This window comes from Garra rufa, chromosome 5 (genome assembly GCF_049309525.1).
Source record: "Garra rufa chromosome 5, GarRuf1.0, whole genome shotgun sequence".
Classification (NCBI taxonomy): Eukaryota; Metazoa; Chordata; class Actinopteri; order Cypriniformes; family Cyprinidae; genus Garra; species Garra rufa.
The window spans coordinates 30,164,602-30,178,422 of NC_133365.1; the positions used below are offsets into that span (position 1 = coordinate 30,164,602).

The window sequence follows — 13,821 nt, forward strand, 5'->3', positions numbered from 1 at the left end:
AATCTTGGAATTAATCTAGATTAAAATGGCTAATTTGAATTCTGCCGAAGGCATTCAGAATATGTGTGCAACCCAAGTAATGACTAAAAGTAAGTCTTTGAGAACGGGTTTCTTAAAGGAGAAGTCCGGTGTGATATTGACCTAAAGTGTATTGAATCATGATACCGAGTGTGAACGTACCTTGCATATCTCATCTCGTCTTGTCCACTGCAGTCCGAAATCTGGGGTCAGTTAGCCGATGCTCACAACAGGTTGTCAATGAGAGTCAATAGGGCATCGAAGTAGCCATGTAAATAAATCACTGTTTTATGCCATTTACGAGGCACAAAGTAGCTCCACACTTCATTGGTAGACTTCCAAGGGCCCTGACATTTAAAACGAGACATTGAGAACTCAGAAAAAGCACCGGTAGTTTATTTACAAGAAGATTTATACAGACAGTAACTGCAAGAAGTTATCAGGTTGTAGTTTCCTTCCTGCTCGTCACTCGACTTATCGTGACTAAATTCAAAATGGCGGCGACCGCTAAACTTCTTGCAGTTACTGTCTGTATAAATCTTCTTGTAAATAAACTACCGGTGCTTTTTCTGAGTTCTCAATGTCTCGTTTTAAATGTCAGGGCCCTTGGAAGTCTACCAATGAAGTGTGGAGCTACTTTGTGCCTCGTAAATGGCATAAAACAGTGATTTATTTACATGGCTACTTCGATGCCCTATTGACTCTCATTGACAACCTGTTGTTAGCATCGGCTAACTGACCCCAGATTTCGGACTGCAGTGGACAAGACGAAATGAGATATGCAAGGTACGTTCACACTCGGTATCATGATTCAATACACTTTAGGTCAATATCACACCGGAGTTCTCCTTTAAGCCAGGTGGCGCATTAGACCAGGGGCCCATCTCCTGTTTCCAAAATGCATCACAAACTGCTTGACAATTGCATTTACAACACATTTAACTATACAAATTTGTGTAACCAACTGTTCCTACACTGCATGTACTTCTGTGTAAAAGGCTGCGCGACATGCGCGTTGCAGTTAAATACACAGATTGCTTTTAGAAGCGTCAATTCAGTTGTTGCATATAGTTTAATGTCTTTATTTCTGGATTATCAAAGTAAATTATAACTCACGCACGTGCCCCAGTAAAAAGGGTCTAGCAACGCCCCTGCCCTGAAGCAAACCCGGCGGCTTCATAGCTGCATTCATGTTAGCATGTCTCGTTTGATGTGGTAATTTCACAGTAGGCATATACACAGGTTCGAAGACTCGTTCTCGCCCCCTACAGTGCAATTCAGCTAGGTACACATCCGCTTACGCATAGCTTGCGTAGTATAGACCCAGCTCCCAACCCAACTTTGAGAATAGATTAACAGCGATATAGATTAACGCAGCACGTTAACGCACCACTAATATATATATATATACACAGTACAGACCAAAAGTTTGGACACACCTTCTCATTCAGGTGTGTCCAAACTTTTGGCCTGTACTGTAGATATGAATTCAACTGAAAAAACTTGTGAAAAAATATCTTTCAGGTGGTCAAATAGCAAATAGTGGAGCTCTGCAGCCACCTACTGGTAAAGTTATTTGTAGTTGGTTTTTGTTGGATTCTCCAAAAGATGGGCAAAAATCTTACACTAAACCATGTGAAATTATCCATGTTATCCCCATGAATTAAAGTTAGAAATGTGGGTCTTTTATAAAGTGAATTTTACATAAAAAAGCAGTTTTTGTATAAAAACCCATTTAAAAAATATTTATTTATTAATTTATATATATTTAAGAAATTTCACTAACCAACTGAAAACTGCATAAATGTAGAGTAAAAACTTTAATAAACAGAAAAATGTACAGTACAGACCAAAAGTTTGGACACACCTTCTCATTCATTTGAATGAGAAGGTGTGTTCAAGCTTTTGGTCTGTACTATATATATATAGAACTGTTTTCTATGTGAATATATTTTAAAATGTAATTTATTCCTGTGACGCAATGCTGAATTTTCAGCTTCATTACCCCAGTTTTCAGTCACGATCCTTTAGAAATCATTCTAATATGCTGAGTTGTGCACAGTTGTGCTGCTTAATATTTTGTTGGAACCTGTGATATCAGTTTAAGGATTCTTTAATAAATAAAATGTTAAAAAGAACAGCATTTATTTAAAATAGAAATCATTTGTAACAATATAAACTACAATTTAAAAGTTTGTGGTCAGTAAAATTTTTATTAGTTCTTTTTTTTGAAAGAAATTATTACTTTTATTCACCAAGGATGTGTTAAATTGGTATAAAAGTGATAGCAAAGAAAAAAAATATTAAACAGTACAACCGTTTCCAACATTGATAATAAATCAGCATATCAGAATGATTTTTGAAGGGTTATTTGACACTGAAGACTGGAGTAATGGATGATTAAAATTGAGATTATTCAGGAATAAATTATTAAAAAAAAATATATTAAAACAGAAAACATTTTGGGTTGCTAAGTTAATACGTTTATTCATCAAGGATGAATTAAATTGATCAAAAGTGACAGTAAAGCCATTTTTAATGTTACAAAAAAATCTATTTCAAATAAATACAGTTATTTTCAACTTTCTAGAAATGTTCGAGCACAAAAACAGCATTTAATAAAGTTCATTAAAGAATCCTGAAATAAAACAAGCATCACGGTGTCCACAAAAATGTTAAACAGCAAAACCATTTTCAACATTGATAATGATAAGAAATGTTACTTAAGGGAAGAATACATTTTAAAATATTAAAATAGAACATTTATTTAGAATTTTAATTTCACAATGTACATATTAGCACCATGTTTAAATCCTAAACTTTGGTTTATAGTCTTATAAGTTATGTTAAACAATACATCAATTACTGGATACAATTTTTTTATCCTTTGAAAACTGAATGATTTCTTTTTGGTTTTGCGCACAATATCCTTTAATAGCTATTCAGGAGTGCTGAAAAAGAGATTGGGGTAAAAACTGATTGTTAGACCCAAAAACAACCAGAGGTGTCTCTTTTAATCATTAAACCTTCTTTTGGCTGTAACTGTTTTACCAGCAGCAAACTCTCCCATGGCCTTTTTTTTTTTTTGTCGCACAAGCATGTCAGACTTGGACTGATTTAACAAGCGGAAAACATGTAGAGGTGAAAATGTTGAGCTTAATGTGCAGTCAGGGCAGATGGTGATGTGGACTGTCAGTGATCTGATGGCTTTCCCTTGGTTCTTTAAGGGGAAAGGAAAAGAGAGAGAGACCAAAGACAAGCAGGTCAATGGACACCAGTTCACAGCAGGATCTGTCCTGGGGTCGACATTTTGTGAGATCTGCGGCAAGCCAGCTTCGGGGAAAGAGGTCCTCCACTGCACGTGTGAGTTAAAATATTTAAAAAAAATCAAACTGTCAGATTTTTAATCTTAAAAGATGTATTGTGTTTTTGGCAACATGGAGGTATGTAATGAGTCATTTTATCCATTTTTGTGTGTTGGAAAAGTTTGAAGGTCTTGGGAAACTGCCAGTTGACTCATTGTGCGTTTTCCGATATTATGTGTTTATGTTTGTTTATTTTTCTATTGTCTTCTAGACTGTGCAGTGAGTGTCCATAAAGGCTGTAAGGACTCATCTGCGCCATGCCTGAAGGTGGACGGTCCTCTTGTTTACACGTTTTTCTCTCTCTCTTTTCTCTCTTAGGTTGCCTGAGTTTAATATTTAAACCAAGAGACATGTTTTTCCCATGTTTGGTCAGACACAAAGTACTAAGGTACTTAATAATACTCTCTTTTACAGAAACCTCAAGACAAATATTCTGTTATGACAGTAAAAAGCAGGACAGCCTCCCTTCCTCAAAGTGAGTTTAACCAGCTTTATAAAACATGTGGTTGAAAATTTATATAACTCCTGCTATCATCTTATCAAATGAGAGTTACACTTTTTTGTCTTTTTTTTTTTGTTTGTCTAGATTTTATAGTGCGTGAAAGTTCCTCATCGTCCTCTCAGATCCCCACCTCTGCCTCTCTCCCTGTGATGACATTACGAGACCCTGCTCCTCTTCCTTGCCCTCTGTCTAGAAGTGTGCCTGCAGTCACAGAAAGGTCCGAAACTCTTACTGTGTTATAATATTTAACCAAAACCTGGCTAGATAAAAGAATTGTAAATGTTGATGACCCATATGCTGTGCTAAAATATACTACAAATCAACTCAATATTAACAGTGGATTTTGTCCAAAAATAAATGCAACATTCTTATTTAGTTTTTTGACAGTTTCAGACATAATTTGTAAGTGTACGTAGTCTCAACACACTACAAAATAATTGAAGCTGACTAACTTTTAAAAACTTAATAATTGCTACTACTTGTGTTTAACTGTTTGGATATTCAGTGCTTTATAGGCATTATAAGCCTAGACAGCAAAAGTACCCAGAATTTGTATTTGTTGAAATGAACAAGAGTGTTTAAGGTTCCCTAGTGCCGTAATTAACATTTATTACATTTTTCAGGCTTAGTGGAAGCCCAGAAGCAGATAGCGACGCCCCCCCGTGGCGGAACCACATCCCACCAGAGGAGCTTCTTCAAACCATGGAGTCCTCAACATCCACAGATTCATCCCTTATTGAAGGTAAAACAGCTGGGCATTTAATAGAGGAAATTACTGGTGAAATACCTGTTTGTTTGGTTTTTTTTAGCCCAACTCAACATATTGTATAGGATTGAGGTCAAAAGTTTACATACACCTTGCAGAATCTGCAAAATGTTAATTATTTTACCACAATAGGAGGGATCGTACAAAATGCATGTTATTTTGTATTTATTACTGACCTGAATAAGATATTTCACATAAAAGATGTTTACATATAGTCTACACGAGAAAAAAATGACCCTTAATACTTATAATACTTAATACTAATAATGATTCCTAATACTGTGTTGTTACCTAAATAATCCACAGCTGTGTTTTGTGATAGTTGTTCATGAGTCCCTTATTTGTCCTGAACAGTTAAACTGGCTGCTGTTCTTCAGAAAAATCCTTCAGGTCCCACAAATGCTGGTTTTTTTATGGGGTTATTTTTGTGTATTTGAACAATTTCCAACAATGACTGTATGATTTTGAGATCCATCTTTTCACACTGAGGACAACTGAGGGACTCATTATGTAACTATTACAGAAGGTTCAAATGCTCACTGGTGCTTCAGAAGGAAAACAATGCATTGAAGGCTGGCGGTGTAAACAAGGTACAAACAAGAGAATCAAGAAAAACTATCACTAAACAAACAAACAAACAAAAAAACACAAACACACTGCTGTGAATCATTCAGGTAATAACAAAGTATTAAGAATCAAGCGTATGTAAACTTTTGAACAAGGTCATTTTTATAAATTTGACTATTTTATCTTGTGGACTATATGTAAATGTCTTTTATGTGAAATAATTATAATAATAATCTTATTCAGGTCAGTACTAAATAAAAAATATCATGCGTTTTGTATGATCCACTTATTTTGGTAAAATTAACATTTTGCAGATTTTACAAGGTGTATGTAAACTTTTGACTTCCAACTGTATTTACCTTTTTCTTCAACGCCGAAGTAAGCCTATGGGCGAGACTTTCGGGTTCATTAGCCGCTATAGGGAAATAACAAGAAGAATAACAACGTGCAGTAAACGGTAAAACTGTTTGCACTACAAACCAGTGTGTCATAATTAAGATAATACATTAAAATAACGTGGTAAGACACACCAAATTGTCGAGCAGCAAAACAAGCTGTTTTGTACAGCTAAAAATAGTTGGATGTGGATGAGACCGAAAGCCAGAACCATAAAATTTACAAATGGCCACACCCACTTATTCGGAAAGAAAAAGGTGGATAGAAGACAATAATTTTGCCTTAACAACTGAAAGAAAAGTCAAAAACTTCAAAAACGAGCTCTTTTGTGTGTCCCACCTCTCCACAGACACTGTAGATTCCCCTCTGCAGAATGAGCTGGTAATGAATGTTGTGGATTTGGAGGCTGAGTCGTGGAGCCTAGCAGTGGAGCCCCAGTTCTGTAAGATGCAAGAAAAACGTATCATCAAGAGACAGGATGTCATTTACGGTCAGCTCACTCAGCTCACTAAAAATGTTTTGTTCAAATAAATTATATACATCATTTTAAGGTGATTTGTACTCTTGGTCTTACTCAGAGTTCATGCAGACCGAGCTGCATCACGTACAGACGCTTATGATAATGGCGGAGGTCTTCGGGCGAGGAATGCGGGAGGAAGTCGGGCTGGATGCAGACACTATTGGCCGTATTTTCCCTTGCTTAGATGAGCTGCTCCTCCTCCACCGTGACTTCCTGTCAGGGATGAGGGAACGCCGGCAAAGCTGCGTTCAGCCAAACAGCAGCAAGAACTACCTCATCCACCGTGTGGGTGACATTTTTCTGCAACAGGTACATAAATTATAGTAGTTTTATATATTTATGTGTAAATACTCTATTCAAATGTAATGTCCTGATCAATTTAATCGTAACACTTTATAATAAGATTGCATTAGTTAATGTTAATGTATCAACATTTACTTACATTGTCAGCGTTAATTAATACAGCTTTTTGTTGTTTGTTCATATTAGTTCAGATGCTGAAATTGACATTAGGTTAAAAATTGGTATTAAAGGTTTAATTCACCCAAAAATGACAATTCTATCATTATTTACTCACCCTCATGTCATTCCAAACCCATAAGACCTTTGTTCATCTTCTGAACATAAATTAAGATATTTTTGATAAAATCAAATCAGATAGTTCTTGGATTTCATCAACAATATTTTTATTTGAGTTCCGAAGATGAATGGATGTCTTAAAGGTTTGGAACGACATGAGGGTGAGCAATTAATGACAGAATTTACATTTTTGGGTGAACTATCTCTTTATGTACATATGGAGTACAGTACATCAAAAAAAAAAAAAAACATCGTGTTTGTGTTCTTCATAGTTCTCCCAGGAAAATGCAGAGAAGATGAAGCAGGTGTATGGCGAGTTTTGCAGTCGTCACACAGAAGCGGTCAGCTACTTCAAAGAGCTCCAGCAGCAGAACAAGAGATTTCAGCTCTTCATCAAAGTGAGAGCCATATCACACAATGACTATTAGTCACATTTTGATTTATTATGGTTGCTTTTGGCAGCACTGCATTTCAGTTGATCTCATCTTTTTGGTTCCACAGCAACAGAGCAGCAACTCATTGGTAAAGAGGCGAGAAATCCCAGAATGCATTTTGCTAGTGACGCAGCGAATTACAAAGTATCCCGTCCTCCTGGAGAGAATACTGCATTATACAGAAGGTATTTTTTCTCACCCACATTACATAGACACAAGATCACAACCAAACCCAAACATGTACTGTGCGTGCTTTGTTTCAGAGAGCACAGAAGAGCATGCTGACCTGTCTCGTGCACTAGTCCTGATCCGAGAGCTGATCTCCGCTGTGGACCAGCGTGTGAGTCAGTACGAGCAGAACCAGAAGCTGAGTGAGGTCCTGGGCCGCATGGAGAACAAGTGCTCGACTAAACTAAAGAGTGGTTACACCTTCCGCAAGCAGGACATCACCAGTGGCAGGGCTCTGCTGCACCAGGGCCCGCTGCTCTGGAAAACAGCCACAGGCAGACTGAAAGGTGAGAAAATGAATTGTCCAATAAAACACTCACAGTACACCACACAGTAGTCAATAGAAAGGACAAATGAACAGCCGTTTGTGCTTAATTCTTATCTGGCTACATTATTTGATTGTTCTGGTCATCCACAGATGTTCTGGCGTTTTTGCTGTCAGATTCATTGGTGTTCCTTCAGGAGAAAGATCAGAAATACATCTTTGCTGCTGTGGTTGGTTTTTGATATTACTATGCATTTTCATCTTCATAAAGCATACAATACAGTCCAAAGGTTTGGGTTAATACGATTTTTGGAAAAAAAGTTTTTGGAAGAAGTCTTCACTCGTCAAGGCTGCATTTATTTGATTCAAAATAATGGTGTTATATTTTAATATTTTTTTTAACATTTATGAATTGTCAGCAGCCATTACTCAAGTCTTCAGTGAAGACTTCCGTCCTTCAGAAATCCTTTTAATATCCTGATTTATTCAAGACCCATTACTTACTATTATCAAAGTTGAAATCAGTTTTGCTGCAAAATATTTTTGAGAAGACCGTTATACATTTTTTTTTTTCAGGATTCAAAAGATTTTGAAATTATTATTATTTACTTCATGACACCAAACTTGAGTAGTAGTATAGTCATTTGTATGCAAGGAATACATTTGTGACCCTGGACCACAAAACCAGTTTTAAGTAGCAAGGGTATATTTGTAGCAATAGCCAAAAATACATTGTATGGGTTAAAATGCTAGATTTGTCTTTTATGCCAAAAATCATTATGATATTAAGTAAAGATCATGTTCCATTAAGATATTTTGTACATTTTTTTTACAATAAATATATCAAAACTTTATTTTTGACTAGTAATCTGCATTGCTAAGAACTTCATTTGGACAACTTTAAAGGCAATCGATTTTTTTGCACCCTCAGATTCCAGATTTTCAAATATTGTCCTTTCCTAACAACCTAAGCTTGTTTATTCAGCTTTCAGATGATGTATAAATCTCAATTTAAAAAAAAAAGGACCCTTATGACTGGTTTTGTGGTCCAGGTCACATTTGATTAAGTCCTTTATAAGTGTGGCTTGAATGTTATTGTGTGTATAATTAGTCGTTGTCTTACTCACTTACTCTCTTTCTCAGGACCAGAAGCCTCCAGTGATCTCTCTGCAGAAGCTGATTGTACGTGAGGTGGCTAACGAGGAGAGAGGCATGTTTCTGATCAGCGCGTCTTCAGCTGGGCCTGAGATGTACGAAGTTCACGCTGCTTCTAAAGATGAACGCAATGCGTGGATGAGACTCATCAGAGAGGCTGTGGAGAGGTGCATATTGATGAGGAATGGAAAATGTCTTACTTGATTGTTATCTAAAAGGGCAACTGTGTGCGATTGCACTAATTTGAAATTGTATTTGGTTTGCTAAGTTGCCCTGAAGAAGAAGATGAAACTACAAGTGAGTCTGAAGAGGAAAGGAGAGTCACCGAAGCAAAGGTCCAAAAGATCCACAGGCTACAAGGTACAACCAACTAGATATGCTGAACCCAAGGATAAATAGCAGGAGTTTGTAATAGCAGGAGATATTTATCCATTTTCATTTCCGTTCATCTTTCATCTCAAATTGCTCTGCGGTGCAGGCCATTATTATGGATTTTGCAAGAGAATGACATTCTGATATAGCGATTGGCGTTTGCAGCTCAAGAACGCACACATTCCCTAACCTTTACTGAACTATTTTTGGAAAGCTCTTATAGCATAAACTGGACTTGTCAATGCATGCACTGACATTAATCTATTACTGGTAAAACATCTAATAATATAATAAAATACACATGATTTGAATGTTTCTTTTATTATTTTATCAGAATGCAGCTACTTCAATGGTCAATGAGTTGTGTGTTCTCTTAAAGGGAGCCCTGGGTTTTAAGACTTTTTTGGCTTAATATAACGTAAATTATGTCTCGTACTGTTATTATTTCGATGACATTAAATAGTTGCACTCATTGAGGTACTGCTGCTACCTGTTGCTATTTTTACCGCAATACAACTCGGAAAATAAAATACTGATACAATGACCACAGGAATTAAACCAAATGCTGTGCGTTTTGATTTGTCCCCACAAGAAGTTTTAAAGGAACACTCCACTTTTTTTGGAAATAGGCTCATTCTCCAACTCCCCCCGAGTTAATAAGTTGATTTTTACCGTTTTGAAATCCATTCAGCCGTTCTCCTGTTCTGGCGATATCACTTTTAGCATAGCTTAGCATAAATCATTGAATCCTATTAGACCAGTAGCATCGCGTTCAAAAATGAGCAACGAGTTTCCATATTTGTTGTATTTAAAACTTGACTCTTCTGTAGTTATATCGTGTACTAAGACCGGTGAAAATGCAAAGCTGCGAGTTTCTAGGCCGATAAGATTAGGAACTACACTTCCATTCCGGCGTAATAGTCAAAGAAGTTTGCTGCTGTAACATGGCCGAAGCAGACGGAGTATTATCAGAAATGAGTTCCCAGCTAGTTTAGCATTTGCACACTATGTGCTGCATGGTATTACTGCTCCTGCTTCAAATATGGACAAATATGGAAACTCGTTGGTCATTTTTGAACGCGATGCTATTGGTCTAATAGGATTCAATGATCTATGCTAAGCTATGCTAAAAGTGATATCGCCAGAACAGGAGAACGGCTGAATGGATTTCAAAACGGTAAAACTCAACTTATTAACTCGGGGGGAGTTGGAGAATGAGCCTATTTCCAAAAAAAGTGGAGTGTTCCTTTAATGTGGGATATCGGGTAAAATCCGCTGCTGAGAAACTCCTTTAGAGTCTGCAGCGTCATGACAAGCTTCGGCATGCTTACATCCTGCCAAGATGGCATCTATTGTTTCTTGTCTTTGCTTTTTGTTAGCTCTTTCAGTAACTGTGGTCAACTAGAAGCCTCAAATGCATCAGGGCTACGGTGGAGAGAACGCATGTCTTTATGAAGTTTTATTCATCCACAGACATCTTCCCTTTTTTCTCCTCTTCTTATTGCCAGAAAAGCAGTCAAGACTTACATTGCTTCTTTTGTTGCCATTTGGCAAAAATTTACAAATGAAAGCCGCACAGTGTGGCATCGTATCAGTATTTTATTTTCTGAGTTGTGTATTCTTGAGTTGTGTTGCGGCAAAAATATCAACAGGTAGCACCAGTAGCTCGCCAAGTTCAACCATTTCATGTAATTTAAATAATAGCACCTCCTATAGTCTAAAATATGTATAAAACGATGAGGATTTTTTAAATAACCTAAATCTATACTGGGTTTTTAAAGGAAGCCCGTTTCCGCCAGTGAATTTAAAAAAATGATAAAATATTGCGACTTTTTTTCTCAGAATTGCGAGATACAAACTCGCAATTCTGACTTTGCAAGTTATAAAGTCAGAATTGCGAGAAAAAAAGTCAGAATTGCGAGTTTGTATCTCGCAATTCTGAGAAAAAAAGTCGCAATATTTTTATTTATTTTTTTTATTCAGTGGCGGAAACGGCTTCCATAGTTTTTTTACTACATATTTCAGTAAGAGACAACATTTGTGTCAGCTAAAGAATAATAGTTTTCTTAACATGACAACCAACTGCCTTCTTTCACAGAGTCTTTGTGTGGCCATGATCACCTCATCTGTGCCAATCTGGAGGAGAAGCTACACATCTATGCCGAGCTGTCAGTCATGGCAGGACGACGTGAGACCGGACCAGAGCCCAGGCTCCTGGTACGACCCAGCACTGAGGACATCCCTCAGGCCGGAGTACTGCTCACTGCTGCTCTTAAAGAGGGTGAGAGTCCACTGATAATAGTAATTGTTGTATAATAATAAATGTTTATTAACCACCAAATCAGCATATTAGAATAATTTCTGAAGAATCACGTGACACTGAAAACTTGAGTCATGGCTGCTGAAAATTCACCTTTGCCATCATACTGTAGGAATCATTCATGTTTAAAATATATTAAACATTTATCTTAAACTGTAGTAATATTTCATTTTTGATCAAATAAATGCAGCCTTGGTGAAGGGATTTTTTTTAAAAACAAAAACATTTTAAAAATCTTACAGATCACAAACTTTTGAAAGGTGGTGTACGTGTACATGCACATTGGTATATTCACATTCACATACTCATAGACAGTATTTTCAACAATACTACCAATTTTTTTCATGTTATTGAACTGCAACACACATAACTGCATGCATAGTAATCTTTACTGTTATTAATATCATGCTCTCTCATTTTCTTTCTCTCTCCTTGTTAGCGGAGAACCTGAAAGCAGCTCTCTCCTCTCAATCTGCTTCTACTGCTGCCGTCCTGTCTTGTTCAGAAGAGCAGACCCAACCCGAGCCTTGCTCTCCCTCCTCCCTCCAGCCCCCTGAAAACCAGAGCCCATCGATGGACACCCTCCAGAAAGAGGAGGAAGAGTGGAGAGGAGAGGAAGGCTTGGAAACCCAGGCCTTTAACCACATCTCAGACAGTGATCACAATATACACCTAAAGGTAAATGTGTTCTCATAAACAGACTTTATTTGCACACGGGACTACTCCTAGAAGTTGAATTGTGGTAGTATAATGCCACACCATGATTACTAATGGAAATATACTGATAGGGGTAAGAAATATTTAATACTTTCCATTATTACTGTTTTAAATTGCAGCCTTTTCTAAAAAGGCTGTGTTCAGCATGAGGGGTACAGTCGCCCTGCATGAATAATTCACATTCTTCTTCCACTATCACATCTCATTCTTTATGTTACTAAGTATTAATGAGCTTGAAATAAGAGGAGTCCATTTCACTGCCTCAAGGGTCCCGTTTCATAAAAAATAAAAGCGGAGAATTAGGCTTTTATTTTCCTGGATCTCTTTTCTGCTGTCGATGGCGTCTTGCGGCACACTGCACGGTACGTCATGCTGATAAGGTTTTTTGTGCTGCTGACATGAGCACAAGGTCATGAACTGAGATCATTCATATTTAAAAGGTATTAACGTTTTATTGTTACAAAACAAAGTATTCTTGTTTTAGTGTATGTTCAATTTTATCTACTTTCGACATTTATCTATTCTGGGTTTTAAACTTTTAGTTTACTATATATTTATATTAGCTTATTTGTATTTAGTTTAGTTATATATTTGGGCAAAATGAATCTTGTTGAATATAACCAAGAACAACATCAAACAAAAACATAGCTGTGTGTCCACCAGGTGGTGCTATAAACTTACTATTGATATAGACAGGGACTAAATCTTGCCTTAAGAGGGCAGACTTGTTTTGTGTTGATTTCAACACAAAAGAGTGTATTCCTTGCAACTCTCTTCATATTTGTACTTAGTCCACGGACATCCAAATTGCATTGAAGTGCAGTAATATTATTGATTAACTCTTATATTAAAGTAGAATTTAATCCAACACAATGTTTAATTAACAAAGTAAACTATCCACCTCAAGATAAGGCGAATGTAGGGGTGTAATAACCATTAACAGGCATGTTTTTTCATCCTCTCACCTTTTAGGAAGTAATCAATACTGATGTCTTAATGTGTCCCCCCACATTCCTCAAGCGTCCTTGAGTGAACTCTTTGCCTTGCTCATTTATAAACCTAATTGGCTAGAAGGCTGTTTTCTTTAACTCAGGTCACAGCCGTCTGTTTCCTGTGCTGTCTGTTGACTTTGTAGATAAAGAACCAAATGGTGTTTGAGTCAACAGATGCTGAAGTTTTTGAATCATCCTTACAAACCTGCTGAAGTAAACACAATGTTAGCGTTTTGTCAAATCCAGGAAGCAGATGTCTGACAAAAAATGTAAATGAAATATATTGCACTGTTGTTTGCAATAGACCGGAACATATATTGCTATAGTGCGCACTGCGCACAGCTTCACGGTTCTGTTTCCAGGGAGAAGAGTCTCATAGTTTTGATGTAGAGTTCTCTACTTTCTGTTGCTTATTGTTTGTTTGTTATTTTGCAGGTGAGTCAGAGTGTACAGAGCTTGACTCAGCTGCTGTACAGTCTACAGGTGAGCTTATGTCACACAACCACATACCAACGGAAAGAATAATTATAGTGGACAGGCCTTACGTCAGACACACATAAACACAAGAATGACTTGCTTGTAATAGCTCTGTCCAAGCCTTATTTTCATTGCCTAAACTTGTTTG

General features: G+C 36.9%; 1 protein-coding gene across 1 annotated transcript in view; it reads left to right on the forward strand.

Annotated features, from left to right (window-relative positions):
* arhgef28a (Rho guanine nucleotide exchange factor (GEF) 28a) overlaps positions 1 to 13,821 on the forward strand; it is a 100,873-nt gene that overhangs the window by 67,284 nt on the left and 19,768 nt on the right. Inside the window, exons 16-31 of the mRNA XM_073840047.1 lie at positions 3,186 to 3,381; positions 3,595 to 3,650; positions 3,798 to 3,858; positions 3,970 to 4,102; positions 4,509 to 4,627; positions 5,964 to 6,104; positions 6,193 to 6,443; positions 6,986 to 7,111; positions 7,215 to 7,332; positions 7,411 to 7,662; positions 7,794 to 7,870; positions 8,784 to 8,962; positions 9,064 to 9,155; positions 11,266 to 11,448; positions 11,927 to 12,165; positions 13,632 to 13,679. Of these exons, the coding sequence (XP_073696148.1) occupies positions 3,186 to 3,381; positions 3,595 to 3,650; positions 3,798 to 3,858; positions 3,970 to 4,102; positions 4,509 to 4,627; positions 5,964 to 6,104; positions 6,193 to 6,443; positions 6,986 to 7,111; positions 7,215 to 7,332; positions 7,411 to 7,662; positions 7,794 to 7,870; positions 8,784 to 8,962; positions 9,064 to 9,155; positions 11,266 to 11,448; positions 11,927 to 12,165; positions 13,632 to 13,679 (2,271 nt within the window). The remainder of the gene's footprint in view (positions 1 to 3,185; positions 3,382 to 3,594; positions 3,651 to 3,797; positions 3,859 to 3,969; positions 4,103 to 4,508; positions 4,628 to 5,963; positions 6,105 to 6,192; positions 6,444 to 6,985; positions 7,112 to 7,214; positions 7,333 to 7,410; positions 7,663 to 7,793; positions 7,871 to 8,783; positions 8,963 to 9,063; positions 9,156 to 11,265; positions 11,449 to 11,926; positions 12,166 to 13,631; positions 13,680 to 13,821) is intronic.